Here is a 22675-nt window from a genome sequence, read left to right as displayed (position 1 = left end):
AACAGGAGAAGCAAATGGGCTCGAGCTTTCTTGAATAATGCCCCTTGCAATCATTTCAGCCACTTGTTTTTCAATTTCAGTTTTCTGGTGAGGGGCATATCTATAAGGCTTGACGTTTACTGGTTTGGTGCCGGGTAACAGAGGAATATGATGGTCAAATTTGCGATGAGGTGGTAGAGTTTTTGGATCATGAAAGAGCGTGTCATACTCCTGCAAAGACTCGCCTCGAACCTCCTCCGGAATTTGCTGTTCCGCCCTCCCCGTGTTTCTGCCATATGTTGTAACTCCAGGATTTGACAAACTTCCCCACTGTGAATTAGACCATGCAAACTTGCTGCAGATATCAGAGTGCAACTGTCCATATTGTTCTGCACTCCACGGAGAGTGATTCTCTTGCCCTCATGTTTGAAACGCATTGTCTTCTTCTTCTTCTAGTTTACCCACATCTTGCCATCATTTTGGCTCTCAAGCCAATCCATTCCTAAGATCACATCATATGAAGTGAGGGGCAGTACCTTCAGGTCAGTGACGAACTGATGTCCTTGTGTGTGCCAAGTGACTGCTGGTAACATTGCTGTGCAGGCTAACTTCCCGCCACCTGCTACCTGTACCTTGGCTGGAGGAATATTTTCAGCTTTGTATTGCAGGCATTCAGCTAACTGCTGACTGATGAATGTGCTCGAGCTCCCAGAGTCAATGAGAATGAGAGCAGTAAACTTGCCAATTTGACCTTGCAAACGCATGCTGCGTTTGCTTGTTGTTCCCGACATAGCTTGCACTGAAATTTTCATCGTTTCTTCAGTGTCTGAATTGTCAGTCTCAGATTCAGAGGTGTCAGTGTCCGTGTCAACTGGAGTGGGGTCTTCAATCTGCAGAGACTCCAATATTTCTTCGAGAACTTTAAGCTGCACTTGGTCAGGACATTTGTGTGTCGGCCCATACTTTCCACCACACTTGAAGCATTCACCCTTGGCCCTGCGTTGAGCTCGAAGAGAATCAAAGCGGGAGGGAGGTTGTTGTGGTTTAGCATCACTCTTCTTTTCCTCTGGAGGTGCCCCAAGGAGGCCAGGTAACGGAGCATGCTGTTTGAATTTGAATTTCATGGCCTCTTTTTGACTGAATTTGGTGCTTGCTAGATGAGTATCTTCTACCAACATTGCCTCCTGCGTTTGAGCCATAGAATACGCCAGATCAACAGTTCCAGGATTATGTAATTTTATAGCTCTACGGATGTCGACTTGAGTCCCAAAATGAATCTTCTAACAAAGAAGGTCTCATCATAAGCATGGTTGTAAAGCAGGATTTTATGCATGAGTTCCTCGAATTTATGAGCATAGTCATCTACACTACCACTTTGCCTATGAGCAAAAAATATGTCCATGATTTTACCATATTTGTCTCTATTGAATTTACTGAAAACGCCTACACACAGAGCTGCCCAACTATCAATGCTACGCAACGCCTCATAGGTTTGAAGCCATAATGCAGCATTCCCTTTAAAATGCATGGTAGCAAAATCAACCCACAATTTGGACTCTATGTTATACAGTTTAAAGTATTTTTCAGCACTCTTTTTCCACCATTTGGGGTTTTCCCCATCAAACTTAGGGAAGTCTGATTTGGGCAACCGAGAACCAAAATTGTTGCCACCATGGTGGTGTATATCCTTTGTGTGTTCACTATCAGATATGTCATGCTCCTCTATATCACTATCAAAAATTTCCTGATCATAGGTTACAGATCGCTCACCCTTTACCAGGGCGCGACTGGAGGTTTGATCCTCTCCAGTACCAACACCCTGGGTTCGATGTGACGAGCGGCGCCTGCTGGGCTGTTCATGCGTCGAGAGCTTGGCCGCGGTTGCCTCCACGGATGTTAACCGCGTCGCCACACGCTCCATCGACTGGCGCAAATCAGCTACCGAGCGATCCAGCGCCGTGTTGGCGGAGATCACCCGCTCAAGCGTCATCTCCATCTTCGACGCCGTCCTCGTGCCCTCCTGCTGCGCGAGAGTCAGCTTCTCCAGGGAGGAGTTGATCTCGGAGATGTGCTCGGCGTTGACTTGTCCCGCCTCCGCTGTGGCCTTGTTGGCCTCCGCCGCGGCCGCCAGCAGGTTGCGGAGATCCGCCATGGACACCTCCGCCATCTCGACTCGCTGCGTGAGAGTAGGTCGACCGGATCTCGCCGTCGCGCCTGGCTATCCTCCCGTCGAACCGATCTAGGGTACACCAGCGGTGTTTTGCGCGAATCCGAGGTGGATCCGCACCCTTCGACAGGATTTTACCGACGGAAATCAGCGATTTCGCGACTGGGAAGACGAATTCCGGGATCGAAACGACTACTGATACCACATGTTAGGGTACTAGACCATATCCTCGCATCACGCACAGGCACTAGATCATAGTATCGAGTTTATCTGGATGAATCCAGTACAGGAGGAAGAGAAGAGGAGGTACAGACGGAGGGGATGAGCAACGCTCAGTACAATAATCAACGATAACGTGATTCCTCTTCCTAACGCCTATTTGTCTCGTGCCGTGACCTCGGAGTTGTTGGCTGGGCCTTCTTGGTGACGGGCCGTGCTTGGCGGGCTAAGGCCCGTCTCTGGTCGCGACGACGGCGCCATGTCTTGATGGGTGGTGTCGTAGCACTACTACGTAAACTGGTGCACGTAATCGAACGAGTTCAAAGAAACTACGAAGTACTATGTATACTAGTGCACGTCACGTACCTAACAAGGGCCGGGCTGTCTGCCTATTTAAATCGCACATAAAAAAATCTGGTCAAATACTCCGGACCATCTGATTTCCTGAGCAGAAGCTTTTCCGATCGTCGCTTAGAGCATCTCTAATAAAGTCCGTAAAAATCTAAACTGAAAAACTCGAGTTCAGTCTTCCAAAAACATATTTACGGATCGCAAAACGGCTAGCGCAGAACAAAACAGAATATTCTAAAAATCATCGTCTTCTTCACAAGAACTGTCCCTAACGCTGCCTAGATCTCCCCGCGCGGGGCGCCGCCTATGCCCTAACTGCAGCCGCGAGCTTGGGAGACAGCCACGCACCAAGGTGGCTAGAACCAATACTCCCCTTCTCATGGGCGGAGATTTCAACCTCATCCGAGATGCGTGTGACAAGAACAACGACCATCTTAACTGGAGGCTCATAGACCATTTCAATGAACACATTGCTGCTTGGGCTCTTCGGGAGATTCCGCGCTCAGGAGCCCGGTTTACTTGGACAAACCGCCAGCTCAACCCTGTCCGCTCGGACCTCGATCGAGTTTTTATCTTGCCGACCCTGGAAAGTTTCTTTCCTTTATGCATGCTTACAGCTGAGACGAGTTTGGGTTCCGATCATACCCCGCTCATCTTTAACTCCGGGGAAGGGCTGCCGGAGCGAAGTAACCGCTTCTTCTTCGAAACTGGGTGGTTCGAACGCCAGGATTTCCTTCCCATGCTTCAAAACACCTGGTGCAATCTCTCCTCCAAAGTGGGAGGTTGAGATATCATAGACTGGTGGCAGTTTATGTCTGGTTGCCTGCGTCAACACCTTCGGGGCTGGGCCCGAAACCTTCGTGTGGACAGCAAACGAGAGAAAGAGAGCCTGATGGCCCAAATTATGCAGCTCGACGTCCAGGCAGATTCCAGTGGCTTGGATGAGGAGGAGTGGGCACAAAGAGGAAGGGTCAAATGGGCGCTCCAAGGGGATGCGAATACGGCATATTTCCACGCGGTGGCCAACGGTAGGAGAAGAAAATGTACGATTTCTTCTCTCAACCTTGGGACCGAAACCACCAACGACCCCAGGAAGATTCAATCGGCGATTTATGAGTTCTACCGCGACCTTCTCGGATCGGCAGGGAGCCGTTCCTGTGGTCTGTCTCCTAGGACTTGGCCTCCCGTTGCTCGAGTTTCGCTTGATGATAACAACCAGCTCATGATCACCTTCTCTGAGGAAGAATTGGATTCTGTCGTCCGGGAGATGAAATCCGATACGGCTCCTGGCCCTGATGGCTTCCCTGTCCTTTTCTTCAAACGCTTCTGGCCCAACGTTAGACTTGGGGTGCTCCACATCCTTAATGATTTCATGCTGGGTCGCATTGACATCTCCCGGCTGAATTTCGCCATCCTCACCTTAATCCCCAAAGTCCCTGGGGCGGACTTAGTCTCGCAATTTCGTCCAATCGCCCTCATCAACGTGATCTTCAAAATCGTCTCCAAGGCGTTTGCGTACCGTCTGGACCCCATTGCTCATAAGACGATAAGTCTCAATCAAACGGCCTTCATCAAAGGGAGAAACTTGCTTGAAGGACCGCTGGCGCTCATTGAAATTGTTCATGAGCTGCGCTCCAAGAAGCTAGGAGGTATCCTTCTCAAGCTTGATTTTGAGAATGCATACGACCGGGTCAACTGGGAGTTCCTGGGGGAAGTGCTTCGGTGCAAAGGGTTCGAAGAAGCTTATATCCACAGAGTGCTGCAGCTTGTCTCCGGTGGAAAAACCGCCATCTCCATTAACGGTGTTATCGGCCCATACTTCAGGAACAAAAGAGGGGTTCGCCAAGGGGATCCGCTATCCCCTCTCCTGTTTAATTTCATTGGTGAGGCGCTATCTGGTATCCTCTCTGCCGCGGGGGCGGCAGGCCACCTGCAGGGTGTGGTTCCCCACTTGATCCCTGGTGGGATCTCCCATCTCCAATACGCGGACGATACGCTCATCCTAGTCCAAAACTCGGAAGAAAACATCGCCAACCTCAAATTTTTGCTTATGTGCTTTGAAGACATGTCAGGCTTGAAGATCAACTATCATAAGAGTGAAGTAATCGTGATGTGCCAACCCCTTGAAGAACAACAGCGCATTGCGAATAAGCTCAATTGTAAACGGGGAGCCTTTCCTTTTATGTATCTGGGGCTCCCTATCTCGGACAGAAAGCTTCGCCTGGAACAATGGCTATTCTTGGTCCGCAAGCTCGCCGGTAGAACTGAACCGTGGCTGAGTAAACTCCTCACTTCCGGGGGAAGACTGATTCTGGCAAACGCTTGCCTGGACAGCATTCCCATCTTCGCCATGGGCCTCTTTCTCCTGCATGACGGGATTCATGCTAGATTCGACTCGCATCGCTCCAAGTTCTTCTGGGAAGGAGCGGGTAATAAACGCAAGTACCATATGGTTAACTGGCCCTCGGTTTGCCGGCCGAAATCCTCGGGTGGGTTAGGCCTGCTTAACTCCAAAAAGATGAACATTGCCCTTCTGTCCAAATGGATATGGAAGCTATACCAGGACGAGGCATCGTTCTGGGCGACGATAATCAGAGCCAAATACCGAGACGCCGATAATCTGTTCGAGGGCTCAGGGCAAGGGGCCTCGCAATTCTGGAAATGCTTGCATAAAATTAAGCATTTCTTCAAGCTTGGTGCGAAACACATCATTGGTGATGGGCGACGCACGTTTTTCTGGACTGACTGGTGGTGCAGCGACCAACCTATCAAGGAACGCTTCCCTGAGCTTTTTAATATCTGTGATAATCCTAACCTCTCGGTGGCTGAGGCCCTGGAAGCTGGGGAGCTCCTCATCACCTTCCGGCGCTCCCTTAGCCCGGAAGGAAGGCGGCAGTGGATCGACCTTGGGTCACTCGTTCAGCCCTTCACCCTCTCTAGCACTAAGGACAAGGTGGTTTGGCACTTGGAACCCTCAGGTGTTTTCTCGGTGCAATCGTTGTATGCCAAGCTCTCTCAAGGGGCGACGGTTGCACATCATAAGGATGTCTGGTCAGCCAAGGTGCCCCTGAAGATCAAGATTTTCGCTTGGCAGCTCATCATCGATAGATTACCTTCTAGTCAACAGATTGCAACTCGCCATGGCCCTACCTCGGGCAACTGCGCCCTTTGCGGCCAGTTGGAAGATGCTGGGCACATCTTCTTCTCTTGCTCCCTCGCTAGGTTTGCTTGGAGCGCCGTAAGACAAATTCTTAGTTGTAACTGGAATCCAGGGAATTTCCCACAATTTCATGCCATTCTCTCTAGCCTTGCGGGAAGGGCCCGTAGGCTAGTGTGGAGTCTCTTTCTCGCCCAATCGTGGGCTCTGTGGAACATTCGTAATAAACTTACTATTGAAAAAAAAAGTCATTAACCATCCCGCTAATGTGATTTTCAAAACTGCCCTTTTTCTACAGCTTTGGAGCGGCATGGCCAAGACAGGAGATCGGGAGGGCCTCCGGTGGCTGGAGAACAAGCTGAGGGAGCTGTACGCCTCCGTGAGACCAAGTCACTCAAGCCAATGAAGATTAAGTAGTCAGGCTTGCGGAGTTGCTTTTGTCTGTGTTCCTTCTGTCGGTGCTCGGTTGGACCTTTGTTTTTACCTCGTTTACTCGTTCTTCCTTGGCTAAGCTGTATGCCGCAGCGTTTGTATAACTTGTTAAACCTCTGGGCTTTATTAATTTAAAGTCGGGCATGTTATTGCCTTTTATCTAAAAAAAAACAGCCACGCACACGAAAGAGCCGAGGGCGGACGGAGCCTGGACAGACATGCACAAGAACCATTAAACGTAAATACCAATCACCATGATTGCTTGCTTCGCCCGCGCGGACGGAGCCTGGGCGACTATGCACAACGCAACGAGGCCAACTCTTGCCCAATTAAACGTCAATACTAATCAATCGTTGCTGATTGGCCGCGCTGCTAGCTGCTGTTGCTTGCTCCGCTCGCGCGATTGCTACTTGGCCGCGCTGCTAGCTGATGTCGTGCTGCCTGCTGTTGCCGTTCGCCGCGCGCACCGCCTGCAGCCACGTGCTTGGTCAGCGGTACATAATTTTAACAAAGCAGCCAGAAATCACCGGCTGGAGGTGGTTGTATGGACGGCGGCGCTGGAGGTGCGGTGAGAAATCCGTTCAGTTTTTTTTTTTGAAATGGGGAAATATCGCCCCAGCTTCTGCATCCAAAGGATGCACGCAACTTTTTTTATTAGATTATTTACAAAACTTTACAAGACAATACAAAAGATCAATCTCGAAGCAACCTTACTGTACCTACAGTGGGATGAAGAGGGTGACAATACACCAACTCATATCATCCAAAAACTAAATGCCTACCCAGATCGCCCAATAGCAGGTGAGAAGCACATTCAGTCAAGCAGACTCTCAGCGCACGCCAACGCACACGCCACAGAAGTTGCTCCCGCCGTCTTCCTCAACTCCATCTTCAAGGGAGATCATCGCATTAACCTTGCAAGACCTGCCGTCGATGCCACCATGACACCAGACGGCTCCACCATCCTGCACGTATACATCATCCCGCATCTGTCGTCGATACCCTGCAACACCATGCCATTGAGACTCAGCGCCAATAATGTGGTAGATGAACACCACTCCACCGAAAACCGCCAGCATCCAGCAGCTGCTCCAAAAACGATGCCCCAAGAGGTAGAACGACGCAGGGGGCGCCGCCATCGTCTGATCCGGGAGACCCGGACCTAGGGTTTCCCCCGGAGCAGCACGAGTGAGAGACCGCAGACTGCGACGACGATGCCTTCAAGAAGGAAAGCGACGCTTAACGCCGCCATCGCCCGCCAATCATGGCACGGTTTTCACCGACAACCGCAAGTCCCCTACTCGGCGAGAGCGAAAGTAGAGGCCAACAAAGATGATGCCTTCGCAAGGGAACGACGCCAATAGCCGCCGCCATCATCCGCCAAGAACGAAGTCAAGGCTCGGTGTTCACCGGTGGCCCCTTCGCCGCAAACTCGTCGTCGACTAGATCATCATCACCGGGGTAGAGGGATCTCGTGATCCGCCACCCCAGCAACCAGCCGACCTCCTCCGGCGAAGAAGAAGGCCGCCTCCACCTTCGAACCCGAGGCTGATGCCCCGGGCGTCCTCGTACCGCGGGAGAATCCCAAGATCACCCCCTCGCACCGGCGAGAAGCGGAGGGGATAGCGCTCCATCCCACCACCAGCCGCCACCGGTGTGCCGCCGCCGGGAGGCAGGGGAGGCCGCAGCACAGAGGCCACCGTCGCCCCTCCATCCTCCGACCGCCGCCGCCCCGCCATCACACGGGAGGCCGGAAGTCCACCGCCACCGCCCCACCATCACGGGAGGAAGGAAGCCGCCGCCGCTGCATCGAGGAGAGGACCTAGCCGTCGTCCCCGCCGCGCCATGAGGGAAGCCCGCCGCCACCGCCACGCCCCGCGGCCTTTGCCCGGCGGCGCCGCCGGCGGCGGCGGCGGGAGGAACTAGGGTTTCTGGGTCGGGAGGGTTGCGCCTGAACAGAATTGATTTCAGAAATCCGTTCAGTTTTGTTCGTGTAAACTGCATTTGGGTCTGTATTAGTAGGGGTCGAGTTTTAAACTTTTCGGGCCCCTGAAAAAGTTTTTGGATCGGACAGCGAATTCAGTCTCTATTGTGCGCTATTTTTAATCTGAACCCGTAAATCGGTCGGAAAAATACGGCTTTGGTGGACGATGAGTAGGCGCACTCCCTCGCACGAGCCAGGCGCCGAGTCGCAGCCGCACCACTATTCCTTTGCCTCGAGCACGCGAAATAAGGAGCGAGGCCGCGCGAAGTCCCTAGCGGCAACCCGGCGACGGCGCAATCGAGCGAAACCCTATCTTCACCGTGCCTCCTCTCGTCCCGGCCTACGATCCCCAACCGGCCGTGCTTGCTTTCATCTGGTAATCGCAGAACCCCAGATCCTCTCCCTCTTCCCAATACATTCAATTCTACACACGAACTGCGCAATCGAAAGCTTCTTTCTACTGATTTTGGAAAAAAGATTAGCCTTCATTATATCTAGTACCTTCGAGCTCGAATAGATCTGCGGTAGTATGCATAGAATTTTAATCTTGTGCATATGCTTCAGCTTCAGTCATCCGTACTTTCGGTCCGGACTCCGGAGTGTCATGCGTGAGACAAATTTGTGTGTTACGCTCGTGCATACTTTTTAATCTTCTGCACATATGCTTCGGCTTCAATCATCCATACTTTCTGGAGCATTTAGAGCATCTCCAGTCGCGTTCCCCAAACCGTCCCCCTAACCGCGCCGAATCGAGCATTTGGGGGACGTGTTTTGTTCGTGCTGCGTTTGGGGGACGTCGCTCCCCAGCCGCGTCCCCCAAACGCCGCCCCCAATCAGAAATTCAAATAGATGCATTCAAAAGAGATCGTTCCCGCCGATTCGTCGCGATCAGAGTAGCGGCGATCGATCAAAGTACTGGGCGCGCGATCATATTACAGACCGGTGGTGCATGCAAATTAGAAGAAGGGGCAGGGGTTGGTCGACGGCGTCGTGTCCTGAGTCGACGCAGGCCCGTCGAGCACGACGACCTCGTCGCGATCTGCCTGTTCCTGTGCATGGTGCGTCTGCTCCGTCGCCGACGCGGAGGCCGACGCAGGTGTAGCAGTAGAAGACGCGTCAGCCTGCTCTTGCTGCGCTGCCGCTGCCAGGGCCGCCGCGTCCGCCGCCGCCATTTTGGCTTCAATGTCGTCGAGGATCTGGCCTTTGAAGAAGTTGTGCGCCGCTCGCGTCCGGGGAGACATTCCCTCTGTCGACGTTCTCAGCAGGGACATGTCGTCCCTGCGTTTCTTGAGCTCCAGCCTTCTCCTCTTGCCTCTTGAGCAGCTCGGCCCACCTTTGGTCGGCCTTCTTGTCGCGGGAGATAAAGGTCGAGGAGACGTCGGCGAGGCATTTCGTGATCGACGCCTGCGTCTTCTCGGACGACGCAGCGTCGGCCAAGGCGGCCTTGGCAGCCTTGTTGCCAGTAGGACGCCCTGTCGAAGTTGCCAGCGGCGCGTCCAGATCAATGGCGTCCTTCCCCTTGGACAGCGACAAGCGCGTCAGCCGCCATTTCTCATTCATTTTGAGCTTGCCATAGCAATGCATCAGCGCGAACGGCTTATGCCCATCTGAATTCCTCGCGTAAACCTCCATGGCCCTATCAAACTAACCAAAGGAAGCAGAGTCATTTCATCGAACACAATGTAGGCGCTACAGATTATGGAAGAAACAGTCGTACCAGTTGGGCGACGTCGGCACCGCTGTCGCCTCTGGTCTCTAAGTCCTGATGGTACCCATGGAAGGAGTTCACCGACGCCTGGATGATGGCCCATCGCGTCGACATTGCCTTCTGGCTCCTCTTCATTGTCACTTTCTGGTAGTCGCTGTTGATGAGCTTGCGCTCATCGAACTCGGCCTTGATCCTCGCCCAATACTTCCCGCCTTTTGGTTGGCGCCGATGATGGAGTCATGGCTCACCGTCGCCCACGACTCGCACAGACAAAGATCTTTCAGAGGCGTCCACTTCGGGCCTCGTGTGCCCGACGCCTTCTTCTTCTTCTTCTTCTTCGTCCTCACGCCGTCCGCGTCTACCTCCACGAGATCATCGTCACCGGCACCCTCGTCGTCCTCTTCATCAACGCCCTCTTCGTCCTCATCGTCGTCCTCCTCGTCGTCCTCCACCCCCTCCTCTTCCTCGTCGTCCTCCTCCTCAACCCCGTCGTCCTCCTCAGCACCGGCGCCGTCGTATTCGAGCGGACCCCTGCGGCCGGTGAAAGGGTCGCCGTCCGGGCCGAGTCCTGGCTCGCGCTGCTCGTACGCCGGGGAGTAGAGGTTGTTGGGGTTGAAGCCGCCGTGCGGCAGCGCATCCTGGTAGTGCGGCGACAAGTTAGGCGTCACGCACCCGGGAGTGGCGGAGGGGCCGTCGTTGTAGAAGGCGGCTTGCGACGGAGAGATCACTCCGGGAACGTACACCGGCATGGACGTACTCCATGGGCTCGCGTTGGTGGCGGCGATACACCCGGCCATTACGTGCTGGTGCTGGCGCGCCGCCTGAGCCTTCTTCTCCAGCTCCACCGCCCTCCGTCCTTTCCGCTCCGCCGTCGATAGCTTCCGGCGCAGGCAATCTTGCTGCCATTGATCTTCGGTCATTTCTTCAGGCTTCTTCTTCGCAGCCGGCGCCTTCCGCGGCTTCGCGAATGGCGCTTTCGCCCCTATCGTCGCATTGCCCGGCGGCTTCTTGGCCGCTTTCTTCGCCATCTTTTTGGGGGCTGTCGGCGGCGCCATGGAATGGGGAGAGGGTAGCGGCGGCGGGTGGACGGCGGGAGGGAGAAAGAAATCGGCGGGATAGGAGAAATGAATCGGCGGCGGGATATGTTTTGGGAGGCCTGTGCGCGGCGGTATAGGCGCGATTTGGCGGGAGCGGCGGGATTTGGCGGGAGTGTGAGACGACTTTTCCCTGTGCCGCTGACGGGTCGGCCCCGCGTCGGTTGGCCTCGCTTTTCGTTGTGTCCGGCGTCCCCGGAGCGTCCCCTGTGGGACGGGGACGGGCTCGGGGCGCCGGACACCGTATAGGGGCGCGCCGGACAAAAATGGGCTTTGGGGGACGCGGCTGGAACGCTTTTTTTGTCCGGCGCGCCCCAAATCCCTTTGGGGGACGCTTTGGGGGACGCGACTGGAGATGCTCTACCATGTTTCTCCTATACATTAGTCCCCGTTTTGTTATAATACTCTTGGACATCAACGTTGGCAGTTACCGTGTGTGACTATTACAACACACTATCAGGCCTCATTTCGTTAAATGACTTAAATTCATCAGGTAGTACTGTTTGGCAAGGACATAGTACATTGAAGCGATTGTTGGTCAAAGTTTGCAATCTCTGAATTTGAAACTGTGGACCTTTTTGCACATCGCGCACTGGCTGCAAATTGACCAATATCATTTTCTGTATAGCGAACTGGCGGCTATTTTTGCCAAATGATAGAAGTGCCACACTAGCTGTAATTTTGAGGTTTCTTTGAAAAGTCTAACGTTCAGGCTAGCGCAAAATCTATAAAAAATAAGTATCAAACTAAACATGTTATGGTAACGACATGGATGGTAATTCTGCACTTACTTTCAGGCAAATAGACACTGAAACTAGAATCCACGCCTGTTCTTCAGCAATGGAGATAGTGAACGAAAAGAAGGCAACTGAAGCTGCTTATGGTGAAGATAATCGTCAAGCCAAGGATGTATCAAACATGGAAGCAATTGATCCTTGGAATCCTCCCTATCCTCCTTGTGCACCTGGTCCTTGTAAAGATTTTACAAGCCATATCAAATTAATCAAGGAGGTGCGGTAACTAAACCTCCTCTATGATATTTCGCTCTACTTCTGTTTCCTTTTCTTAGACATGCCACTTCATGCTTGCATATTCTCTGTTTCAGTGGATGGATCGAAAACAGGCTATTCTTGCTGCCTACAGAGCAACTCATACAATCATCCCAGACCGTACTCATGAGGTTCTTTGCTGTCCACGTTACTGTAATTGGATTGAAAAATCATTTAGTTATAATTGTCTTTTCAGTTTTCATCCCTGCAGTACCTGTGAATACTTAACTTGTGTGTTCCAATGATTGTGCTTTGTTGTCATACGATGCATTTCAGCTTGTCTTTTTTTTCCCTATTAAACTTTGTTGATTGGATCATTGATTACCTTTTCACCCTTTCACTTTTGTATGGATAAATCTAAGATGGCAAATGATGCCTTCTTCGATAAATTATCCCGCCTGGCACCCATCCTGGAAAAGGATAGTGTCAAGCTTTTCCTCAACTTATTCGAGAATGACAGAGTGGGCTTGGCTTGGGGTTTCGTCATAACCCCACAGACCTTCAATCAGATGATTGTGCAAAATGCCCTGCGATGTGCCAAAGTTGCCTTGGAGGGCAAGGCTCCTGAGCTCGATGGACATCGTGCCAATCCCAACTACATGAACCAATGTGGGTACTTTCCCCTCCACCAAGCTGCTGAGATGTTCTCTACTGACATGATCAAGTTGCTGTTCCACTATGGCGCATTGGCCAATTTACGCACAGTTGGCCCTGAAGTCGTCGAGGGGCTACTCCCACTACATGTTGCAGTTCAGAACGCTTGCCTGCATAAGTTTCTTGAGGACAATCTGTTACCTGACAAAGAGAATAGAGACTATGTCTACAGGCTCATTCAACTGCTGTGCTTACCTGAAATGGTTTGTCCCACTTTCCTGTTGACCCATAGTACTGTCATTTCTTCAACTACATTTGGCATCTCCATATTCTGTGCGGGCCATAATGTTTGTCTCAGATTCATCCCAGCATGAATTACTATTTCTGAAACGTAACAAGTGGAATTTCTAGTGTGTCATTACTGATGTACTAGTTGTGAAAGACAGAATAGTTTCCCTGTGGAACCTTTTTTTTTTTTGTAGTCCATGTATCACATCTTTTTTAATTTTTAATCAAGAAAAGGAAGCAGTGACTACAGGTTGATGTTAAAAAATTTGAACATTCAATTTTCTTGTGCTTGGCAGTGAGAAAACCGGTGGAAGTTATTCAACGCCACTTATTTGTGTATAATGCCAAAGGTACTCAGTTTATGTTCCATTTTCGTTTTTGCAGAAGATCTTCTTGGATACAACCAGAATGATTGCAGAAAGAACAGATGATCTACTTGCTGAGCTCTGGAAATACATAAAGGATGGAAAGCTTGCTGAAACAGCAGTTTTGCTCCTGTCAGCTCAAAAACAGATCCGCACAGGATCTTCGTTCAAGACAAATGGCAATTGTGTAACAAATGGAGATGGGTTTTTTATTATATCTAAGCTATGTGCAGATGATATTCTTGCCTTAGATTCGGAAATTTCTCAAAAAAAAGCTGTAAATAAGCGGCTGAAGGCGGAGAAAAAGCTTAAACGTATGTCATGGGTCCTTGTTAATGCAATTAATGAAGCTGGTGAAGCTCTTGATTCTTATATCCGGGCGCACCCAGAGGTATCAAACCGTTTGTATTTGTAGCTACAGTGCATATCTTCTTGTTTTTTCTACTATACATGCATATAATATGGTAAGCCTTGGCTTTTAGGAAATACATGTATTAATCTGCTCGATTTAAATTATGAAAATAATCATATTGATTGAGAGAAAGAACAAACATCCAATGTGCCTAATAGAATCATTGTAGGTTGACTTACGATCTTTAAACAACCATGGAACCAAGAATTCTAAATCCAGAGCTTAATTACATCAGCTGACCCCCTGCAATAATTTTTTACAATGTAAATTTAAAAGGAATAATAAACACAGATGTGCATCAAGATCTAGGATTAAACTTTGTTGGAAATAAACTAGCTGTTAGGATAGTTTCAGTTTCATCAGAGTTAGGTGTCGAAAAGTTCTGCTTCGTTAGTCTAAGTGTTAGGTTATAGTTTGTGAGTCTTCAGGAGTTTGGGCTGGGCGATGACGCGGTCTATGTGTTCACGTACGGCATTGTACGGTCACCGTGGTCACGTCCCGAGTCATGGGATGGCACAATTCAGTAGGGGTTGTGGCGATTGCCACGGCTTGCTTTGAGTTTCAGAATAAAAGGGAGAAGAGATAGAAATGTTGCAAGTTGAATGCTGCACAAAGATACCGTCATCTTTTCCTCTGAACCTCTCTCCAAATTGCTGTGTGAGATTGAGAACTTGTGTAATGTAGGAAACAAACTTTCCCTCTCACAGAGGCATTTTCTTATACAGGTTTAAAGTGTCATGCAGGTGACCAGTGCCATGCAGGTGTCCCATGTCCATGTCCTTGAACGTGTCTCATCGATTCTCAAGAACCATGGTGTATTTCCTACTGGAGAATGCATCAACACTGGAAACCTGTACTTATTTTCAATCTTTTCCACCAATATATTTTTGCATACAACTACACGTTGAGCTATGTTCATTAAATATTTTCTCCTATTTGTTATTGTAGCTGCCCCTATGAGCAACAATTGTCCAGATCTTCCAATGGAGAGCTACCTGTCAAAGATGATGTGCATGGTACAGTCGAGAAGGTAAAATATTCTAGAACTGGTGTGTTTATATTTTCTGCAGTATGCTTGTTTGGTATCCAAATTCCGCGGCTGGGTATCAATTTAAAAATTTCTATTTGTTGAACAAAGGAAAATATTTTGGCACAAGAGATGTAATCTTTGATGTTCTTGCTTTGGTCAATATACAAGGGCCGATAAGATATCTTCTCGCATGGGTTAAATCTATTAGTTCGTTAGCTAAAGTAACCTGACTTGCAAAAGTTAGTCCAAACTGTGGTGCTAGCTGTATTGTGACAACCGAAAGATGTAACAGAAAAAAGTAACCAACTAAGCATATATAGTCAGTAAAAGAAAAGAAATATCTACTTGGCATCAGATGGTACTAAAGATGTGACCGGTTTGATTGATAATTCTTTGTTTTTTCATTTAAATATAGTGGCATTCAAACCAATTACTCCATTGATCCAGGTATCTTCTATTGAGAACCAGTAAAAAGGCAGACAATTTATTTTTAACAAATCATCAGTATTCCATACTTGAGAATAAATTTGAAATAAGAGATTGAAATATTTTCTGAATCAAGGGTTCTCCGTACGATGAATCCTACTTTATAGTTCACACTCTTTGATTTGCGGCCAGCTTATATAATGCCTATAAAATCAAATGGTACATTTGCTATTTTGTAGTATTCTTACTACTTTTTACATGTCTAAAATGCTGATGGAACTGAAGTGTTTCACATGAAACCATATGGCAAAAGCAGAATTGATAAAAAGAAAACTAAAGTGTGAATATTTAAATTTGATTATCATTGACAACCAAAAGGTGAAAAAAAAAACTGGAATATATAGCTCTTGGTTGCAATTTTCTTGGGGGATTTAAGGTCAATAACACTGCTACACTGTTTATAAAATTAACATCCACTGGAACTAACTTATTAGTACCCATTGTTTCCTGAGTTGTGCAGCTTGCATGATCTCTGTAATGATGCTCAATAATATATAGCATTGGCTTACTGTGGAATTTATTAAATTACCAGTAAAAATTATTTCTTCTTTTTTCTTGAATTTTGAAATATTATTGGATTTGTGAGGTAAAGGAAATAGCAGTGTCCAGAGGCAATGGCAATGGCAATGGCACGTGTCACTTTACATATTCCTTAAATGAAGCTTGCCATGCCACTTAAGTGGTAGTATACTCTGAAAAGAAATATATGAACCGACCACATATTCCAGAGCAATCCAAACAATATGTAACAGAACATTTGGTCTTGTGGAAATATTTTATGTGTTCCAGTTTCAAAATCGGCATTTATTGACCATTGATACAGGCTGCCAGAAAGAAACGACCTAAAGGATGGGAGCTCGAATATACAAGGAGAAGCTTCTTCCCATATTGGAAATCAGTGTTATCCCAGCTGCAGGATATGTCTCCCATGATAAAGTTGCAAACCATTCAAGAGACCGAGGAAAATTGGAATAGATCATTGGCTGAAAGATCCTCTCCAATTTCAAATAACAATCTTGGATTGTTGGGAAGAATTCCACAGTTAACAAGTAATCAGCAATCCAGAAGGCTGTTCGGTACCACTGCATCAATAGTCTTGAAACTCTTAAAGCATGCTTGAGTTGAGAGGTACGCTATATTAATCGTATTTTTGTAGACATTGTTAATCAGCCTGTCTAATATAAACTTCTTAGAAGGATGGAATTTTTTTGTAGACATTGGGAGAGAAATTATTTCTCTCCGTAATTATTCTCATGTGATTCTAGAGCCGGCGACATAGTTTTAAGCTAGAGATAAGGCTAGTCGTAGTGGTAGTATATTAGGTGGTACTACTATCATGCAACATGGCCCCACTAAAAAGCTGATGTGGCAGCTAATAAAAGAAGAGAAAAGATTGGAGTAACATATGGAGATATTGTATCATATGACACGTTACGACATAAATTATTTTCAGATAAATCTTGTACATTGTCTTTTCCATTGAGATTCTACAAATCAATAAATATAATGAGAATATGATACTCCTACATGATACAATGCATTATAGAGATAATATCAGTATTATATGCATAAATAGTACCCACTATGACTAGTCTAAGACCATCTTCACAGGCGCGTCCTAAATAGGCGTCGGCAGGTGCGGGGGGGGGGGGGGGGTGGGGGGTGTTGGCAGCTGCTACCGCCGACCCCGATAAGAACCATAAAAAAACTCTGAACAAGCAAATGTAAATAAACTACGAAATTGTAGTTATATTTCATTCAAATTAAAATACTAAAAGCTTCTGCTGGCCCTCACCATCTTCGTGGCAAAGGAACAACATTCAAAAACCTAAACTTCGCCATCCCCGCCTTCGTCGGTGCTGCCGTCGTCGTAGTGCATGGGCAGCATGTGCCGTCAAACACCTTCAAGCCAGCTCGTCGTCCCCTTCGTACTTGAAGTTTAGCAAAGCGCCGACCTCTAGTTGTGGGCGTGGGCGAACCTCTCCGAGCCGGTGTGGAGGAACATTTGACATTGCCTGTTGAATGGGACCTCTATAGGCCAATGGCAAAAGCCGCTACCGACCGGCGAGAAATTGCGCGAAATTCTGCGGGAGCCTCTTTGGGCTGAAAGGGTCCTCGGTGATGAGGAAGACAAACTCGAAGAACTTATCGTGGAAACAGTCTATATCCTCCTCGGGCGATGCTGAGTATTCAAGCGGTGGGGATCCTGCACCGCAGCCCCTGCCCTGTCGCGATCGCGACCCCTAGACCTGCCATGGATTGCGTGGGGGAGAAGGTAGAGTCGGGCGCTAGGGTTTGTGTTAGTAGGGGCCGGTGCCTGAGCACCTGTTTTGTATCCAGATGCAGGTGTGTGGGCGGTGGTGCGCATTAAGACTGGCACGCATGGCTAGGACATTTATTTTGCGTGGCTGGAGATAGGCAAAGGTAGGTGGGTGGTGGCGCCATTAATCTCCAGCACCCTCGGAAGTCGAGCCGCCGTACTCCGTCGACGCGTGTTTAACTGCTCATTCAGCGGCTGCCAAGCAGGCCCGAGGGCTTCCGTCTGATGTGGCGTGAGGCGCCGGCGCGCCTATTCGGCGTCCCGCGCAAAGAGACCGGCACGGGGTTACCAGCGATTGTATTGGGCTCATTATTGGGCGCATCGGTGCGGTCGAAAAAAGCGCTGGATCAGTATCAGACAAAAATGTTGACTTTAATAAATATTGAGCACTGCATGGTGCCGACACATTATTATGTACGTATTTATCCCTTAGTTGATTGCCTTGCTACATTCAATTAACTTAGATATCAAAAGATATCAACTAAAATATACTCCCTCCATCCACAAATAAATATACTATAATATGATTTATCCAAAGAAAATTTTCTTAAGTTTGACCAATTCCATAAAGAAAAAAATGTTTGCAACACCAAATTAATATGACTAGATGCATATTGAAATGTATTTTCATATTATGCATCTTCGAATGTAATTTACAATATAGTAATTATAAGTGCGGCTATTGAGAGTCCAGGGCTGGCGATGGTGAAGCCGCCAGGATGGGTGGCGCTGCTGCAAGAGGCTGCTGGCGCTGCTACCAGGGAACAGCGATGCTGCTGCCGACAGTTGCTGGTGTTGCTACCGCTGCTGCCAGCAACGGCGGTGCTTCCAACATGGAAGAGCGATGCTGCCAGGGCATGGTAGAACTGCTGCCAGCCGGAGGCAGCGCCGTTTCTAGACCCGGTGGTACCTGCGTGGATGCCCAATGCTACCAGGGTGGATGCGATGTGCTGCCAGGGCACATCATCGCTGCTGCCAACTGTAACTGAAGGTGGTGCGAGTGGAAGTCAACGCGAGGCGACGGTGTGTTGCAACCGGAGGACGCTGATGCTTCCAAGGAGAAAACCAGTGCTGCAAGCGGCTTGCCGGAGATATAAGCCAGAGTAAGCCTCGCGGGGCACCAGTGCTGCTCGCTATTGTAGGCAGGGGCAGAGGGGCAGCGCTACTGAGAGCCGCCATGGTTTGTGGGTGGAGTTTCTAGAGGAGCGTGCAGATGGGAGGAGAATTTTTTCTGTTCATCCGCGAGAGGATGCAGGAGGGTGTTCGTTGGCATGCGTGGGTGGTCCCGATCCAATCCAACCGGTCTCAATGAGATCATATGGTTAGGAATCCGGAGGATTGGGGTTCCTAATCCTATCCTGTGAGGATTGGGGGTTCCTAATTCTCAGGGTTATCCATTAAAAAAGGCTTGACTTTAACTAGTATAAAAGTAGGACATCGTTATTTTCTAGCATTTGCTGAAACACACCGCTTGATTGTGTCTTTGTCAGGTACCATTACAATTTTATGGCACATTTGACAGAACACACCACCTAACTAAAAACGGAAAGTAATGTGCCACAAAATTGTAATGGTACCTAGCAAAGACACAATCGGGTGGTGTGTTTCAGCAAATGCCCAAAAATAACGGTGTCTTATGGCAAATTTTCCCATAAAAGTATATGCAGCAGACGCAGAAACTAAAGAATAGTTCTGCTGCGGTTGAAAAAAAAATCACATCATCCTTTACGAACATACACATAATCACCAAAGACTCATGATCTAAACTAGTTGGAGCTACACTCTTCAGTCTTCCCTGTCCATTTGTATCAGCGTAGGCAGAGGCGGCCTCATGGCATGTTGGCGATCAAGATTGGCGCCGTAGCCGTTATACGTGGCCGACCTCTCCATGGCAATGTCGCCCATCTGCACAACCGGCGAGCTCATGTCGCCGTCACTCATTGCCACCATCGCGTCAATCTTGGGCGGGCACGAAATGCTCCGGAAGTAGGTCGCCGACGCCTCCCGTGGCAGCGGCATCAGCACGGCGCGGCCATCCTCGTTGCGCGCGCCGTGGACGACAAACCGATCGTCATCGACGTCGTAGAAGTTGGCCGTGCGCACCTCCTGCGCCAGCGCGCAGCTCCAGCAGAAGAGCCACTTGGCGCAGTCGCCCACCGCGGCCCAGACATGCCCGCGGTCGCCGCTCGCCGGCAGCTTGTACCGCTTCCTCATCTGCATCCGCCAGTAGCCGCCGTAGAGGAAGCCGAAGAAGCCCAGGAGCACGCCCACGGCCACGACGATGAGGCGGATGTCGTGGTCGTGGATGTTGAGCGCCGTGGCGCTGAAGACGAGGAAGGGCGCGATGCAGAGCAGGATGAAGGTGAAGGTGTGCACGCACATGTTGCCGAACCCGAGGCGCTCCATGTTCCAGCCGAAGACGCAGAACGTGCACGTAGCCGACAGCGCGCACACCGTCGCGTCGTCGCAGCAGTCGAACACCCCGCCGCTCCACTCCGGGCTGCCCACCACCACGGACCGGTTGTATACCCTGATCTCCACGTCGCCGTCGTTCTCCCCGCTGTGAACCCCGTGCGCCTCTTCGCCCGGGGACGACTCCGTGCCATGCTGCTTGTGACCCAATGGGCTGTACGCCATGTAGATGACGGCAATGACGGGGAACGTGGTGCCGACGCCGTAGCCGATGTTGAGCGGCCAGTCCGGCCGGTCGGTGCGCGAGTAGCTCCAGAAGAGAGCGCAGCAGAAGTACTGGGCCAGGCAGGTGATGTGCAGCAGCGCCACCACGACCAACATGTGCGCGCGGTCGTGCGGCTCGGCCGGCGCCCCATCCTTGCAGTACACCTTCCGTACCTCGTCGCGGTCGCCGTCGGGGCGCCACCGGAGGAGCAGCACGAGGTGGTGGAAGATGGTGGGGTGCTGGTAGAGGCACATGATGGTGAAGAGCGCGTTGAGGATCTGGTTGATCACCTCCGTCCAGTCCTTGCGCCTGGCGTCCTGCGGGATGGCGCCGTCGAGCATCCCCGTCATGAGCAGGAACAGCAGCAGCAGCCCCGCGGCCACGAAGGCCAGCCAGATGATCATCGCGAAGTTGGCTGGCCGCTTGCACCACCTCGCCGCGGAGGACCACAGCTTGCCCCACTTGATCTTCCGCACGAACGGCACGCGGAACCGGCCCCGCCTCCGCAGCCGGCACTCGCCATAGTTCTCGTCGGAGTCGTCATGGTCTTCTTCTTCTTCCCTGGACGTGATCTGGCTCCTGCGGCGGAGGCGGCCGACGAAGGTTGACCGCAGGAACCAGTCCTTGGACGGGCGTGCGCGGAGGAAGTCCAGGAACCGCCTCTTGCGCAGGCTCCTGCTCAGCGCGCCCTTCTCCACCGTCGGAATGTAGATGGGGATGAAGTCCATCAGCCGCGTCGGCTCCGGCGCGTCGACGACGATCTCGTGCCTCTCGCTGCTGCCGTGACTCCCGTCGTCCGGCGGATCCATCTCTCTGCCCAGCTCCTTCCCCCGTTAGTGCCACTTCGCTACTTCAGAATCAGAGAAACACGTCGTATGTTCGTGGTCCGATTAGTCTGCACCTGCAAGAGTTTCAGAGTTGGACACGCCCAAGCATCAGCACACATGCCACGACCAGACAAAGTCCTATGTGTAAAAAAAATTGTCAACTGGCTGCAGCACAACCAGAACGAACTGGTTTAGTATGATACCGACTGGCAATCACCTCTAGTTCGGTATTGGTATTTGTCAGCCGACTGAGAAACTGATGAGCCCTGAACACGCTGTTCCGGCCAAACGGTCAAACATGACATGCCCTACCAAATTAAATGATCCATGTACGTACTGATTCTGACGCCACGCATTTCATCTGTACCATCCTTCAAGATCGAGACCACAAGCAGACATTTACTACGACTCGATCTTGTAAGGAATATAACGCCACTTACTGAGAGTCTGAGATGCTACATTGCTACTGGCTAGTCCTACAATGTTTGATGCTGTTTGGTGCACTGAATCTTAATCGCTGTCTATAGGATCACTGTGAATCGTGGCACGTTGAATACTGGCACCAATGTTGTTCAACTTTTTTGAATCTAGCGTTTCATTGTAAGGTTGGTCATAGTGCAAAGTATCATATAGTATCATTCATATGATACCAATCTATGATACTCCCTCCATACCGGATTAATGGGCAAATACGCACTTCGAGAAACAAATTTGACTACTAATTTGGTCAACAAAATATAAGATATACTACAAAAATTATACCATATCTCTCCACATTAATTATACCACTAGCATATCTCTCTTCATTAATTATAGTGCCACATCAGATATTTATCAAGGTGGCATGCATGATACTCCTTATGATACTAGCACTATGGCTAGTCTAAGGAGCGACAGAAATATGCTCTACTTACTATATAGCGATGACGGGACCTAGACACCTAGTTAATGCGTGAAGAAGCAGCCGCGTGTCTCCGAACCTTGTCATCTTTGTTGCAATGGCAAATTTCAGATATTTTCAAGCTAATCTTTTTAGTTTGAACTTTGCTTCTTTTTTTTCAGCCGGGCTTCAACCCCTTTCCCATTGCAATAACAGAAATAACCAGTCTTTCTTACACAGTATCACAAACGAAGAAAGGGGTGAGGGAACAAGAAGCGAGTTGGGGCAATGGTTGGAAAACCACCGTGCAACACCTCGCCATCAAGGAGTTCAAATTTCAGATATTGCCAAGCTAATCTTTTTAGTTTGAACTTTCCTAGTTCTAAGTTGTCTGAAAATTTTAAAATCTTAGTCACCTCAGCAACATATCTGTTCTCCATTCTTCGGTTGTAGTGTGAAAATTACGTAGTACTTCCACCACTCTTTGTTTTTACCCTTTGAAAATATCGTAGTCTCAACGAGTATCAAACCAAACATAACAATAGGCAACAAAAAGGTAAAGACGTTTCGGTGTCAGCCATGTGACACTTGGTGATTGTCCTGCGCAGGTAATTTCATCGGTACGAGGCGGCTGAATTTACTAGTGCTTTATGTTT

At 49.6% G+C, this 22675-nt stretch overlaps 2 protein-coding genes across 4 annotated transcripts; one reads left to right on the top strand and one right to left on the bottom strand.

The window, feature by feature from the left end:
* Positions 1-8564: 8564 nt before the first annotated feature.
* On the top strand, positions 8565-22669 carry LOC124698113. 3 transcript variants are annotated; one of them, XM_047230635.1, is made up of 9 exons: positions 8565-8665; positions 11889-12102; positions 12197-12271; positions 12503-12997; positions 13407-13778; positions 14543-14652; positions 14748-14829; positions 16139-16443; positions 22628-22669. In XM_047230635.1, the coding sequence occupies exons 2-8, from the start codon at positions 11932-11934 to the stop codon at positions 16433-16435; spliced, it is 1602 nt and encodes a 533-aa protein (XP_047086591.1). In that variant the 5' UTR covers positions 8565-8665; positions 11889-11931; the 3' UTR covers positions 16436-16443; positions 22628-22669. The 3 variants fall into 3 exon arrangements, with proteins under 3 accessions (XP_047086591.1, XP_047086588.1, XP_047086589.1); XM_047230632.1 differs by lacking the exon at positions 22628-22669 and adding an exon at positions 22260-22430; XM_047230633.1 differs by lacking the exon at positions 22628-22669 and having other exon boundaries at positions 16139-16528.
* LOC124695430 lies at positions 19421-21121 on the bottom strand. Its single transcript, XM_047228283.1, has one exon. It carries the CDS (start codon positions 21119-21121, stop codon positions 19421-19423), a length of 1701 nt encoding a protein of 566 aa, XP_047084239.1.
* Positions 22670-22675: the final 6 nt, after the last annotated feature.

The sequence above is a fragment of the Lolium rigidum genome, chromosome 3 (genome assembly GCF_022539505.1).
Source record: "Lolium rigidum isolate FL_2022 chromosome 3, APGP_CSIRO_Lrig_0.1, whole genome shotgun sequence".
Classification (NCBI taxonomy): domain Eukaryota; kingdom Viridiplantae; phylum Streptophyta; class Magnoliopsida; order Poales; family Poaceae; genus Lolium; species Lolium rigidum.
Note: the sequence above shows the minus strand (reverse complement) of the source record. Positions and strands in the feature narration are given on the sequence as shown.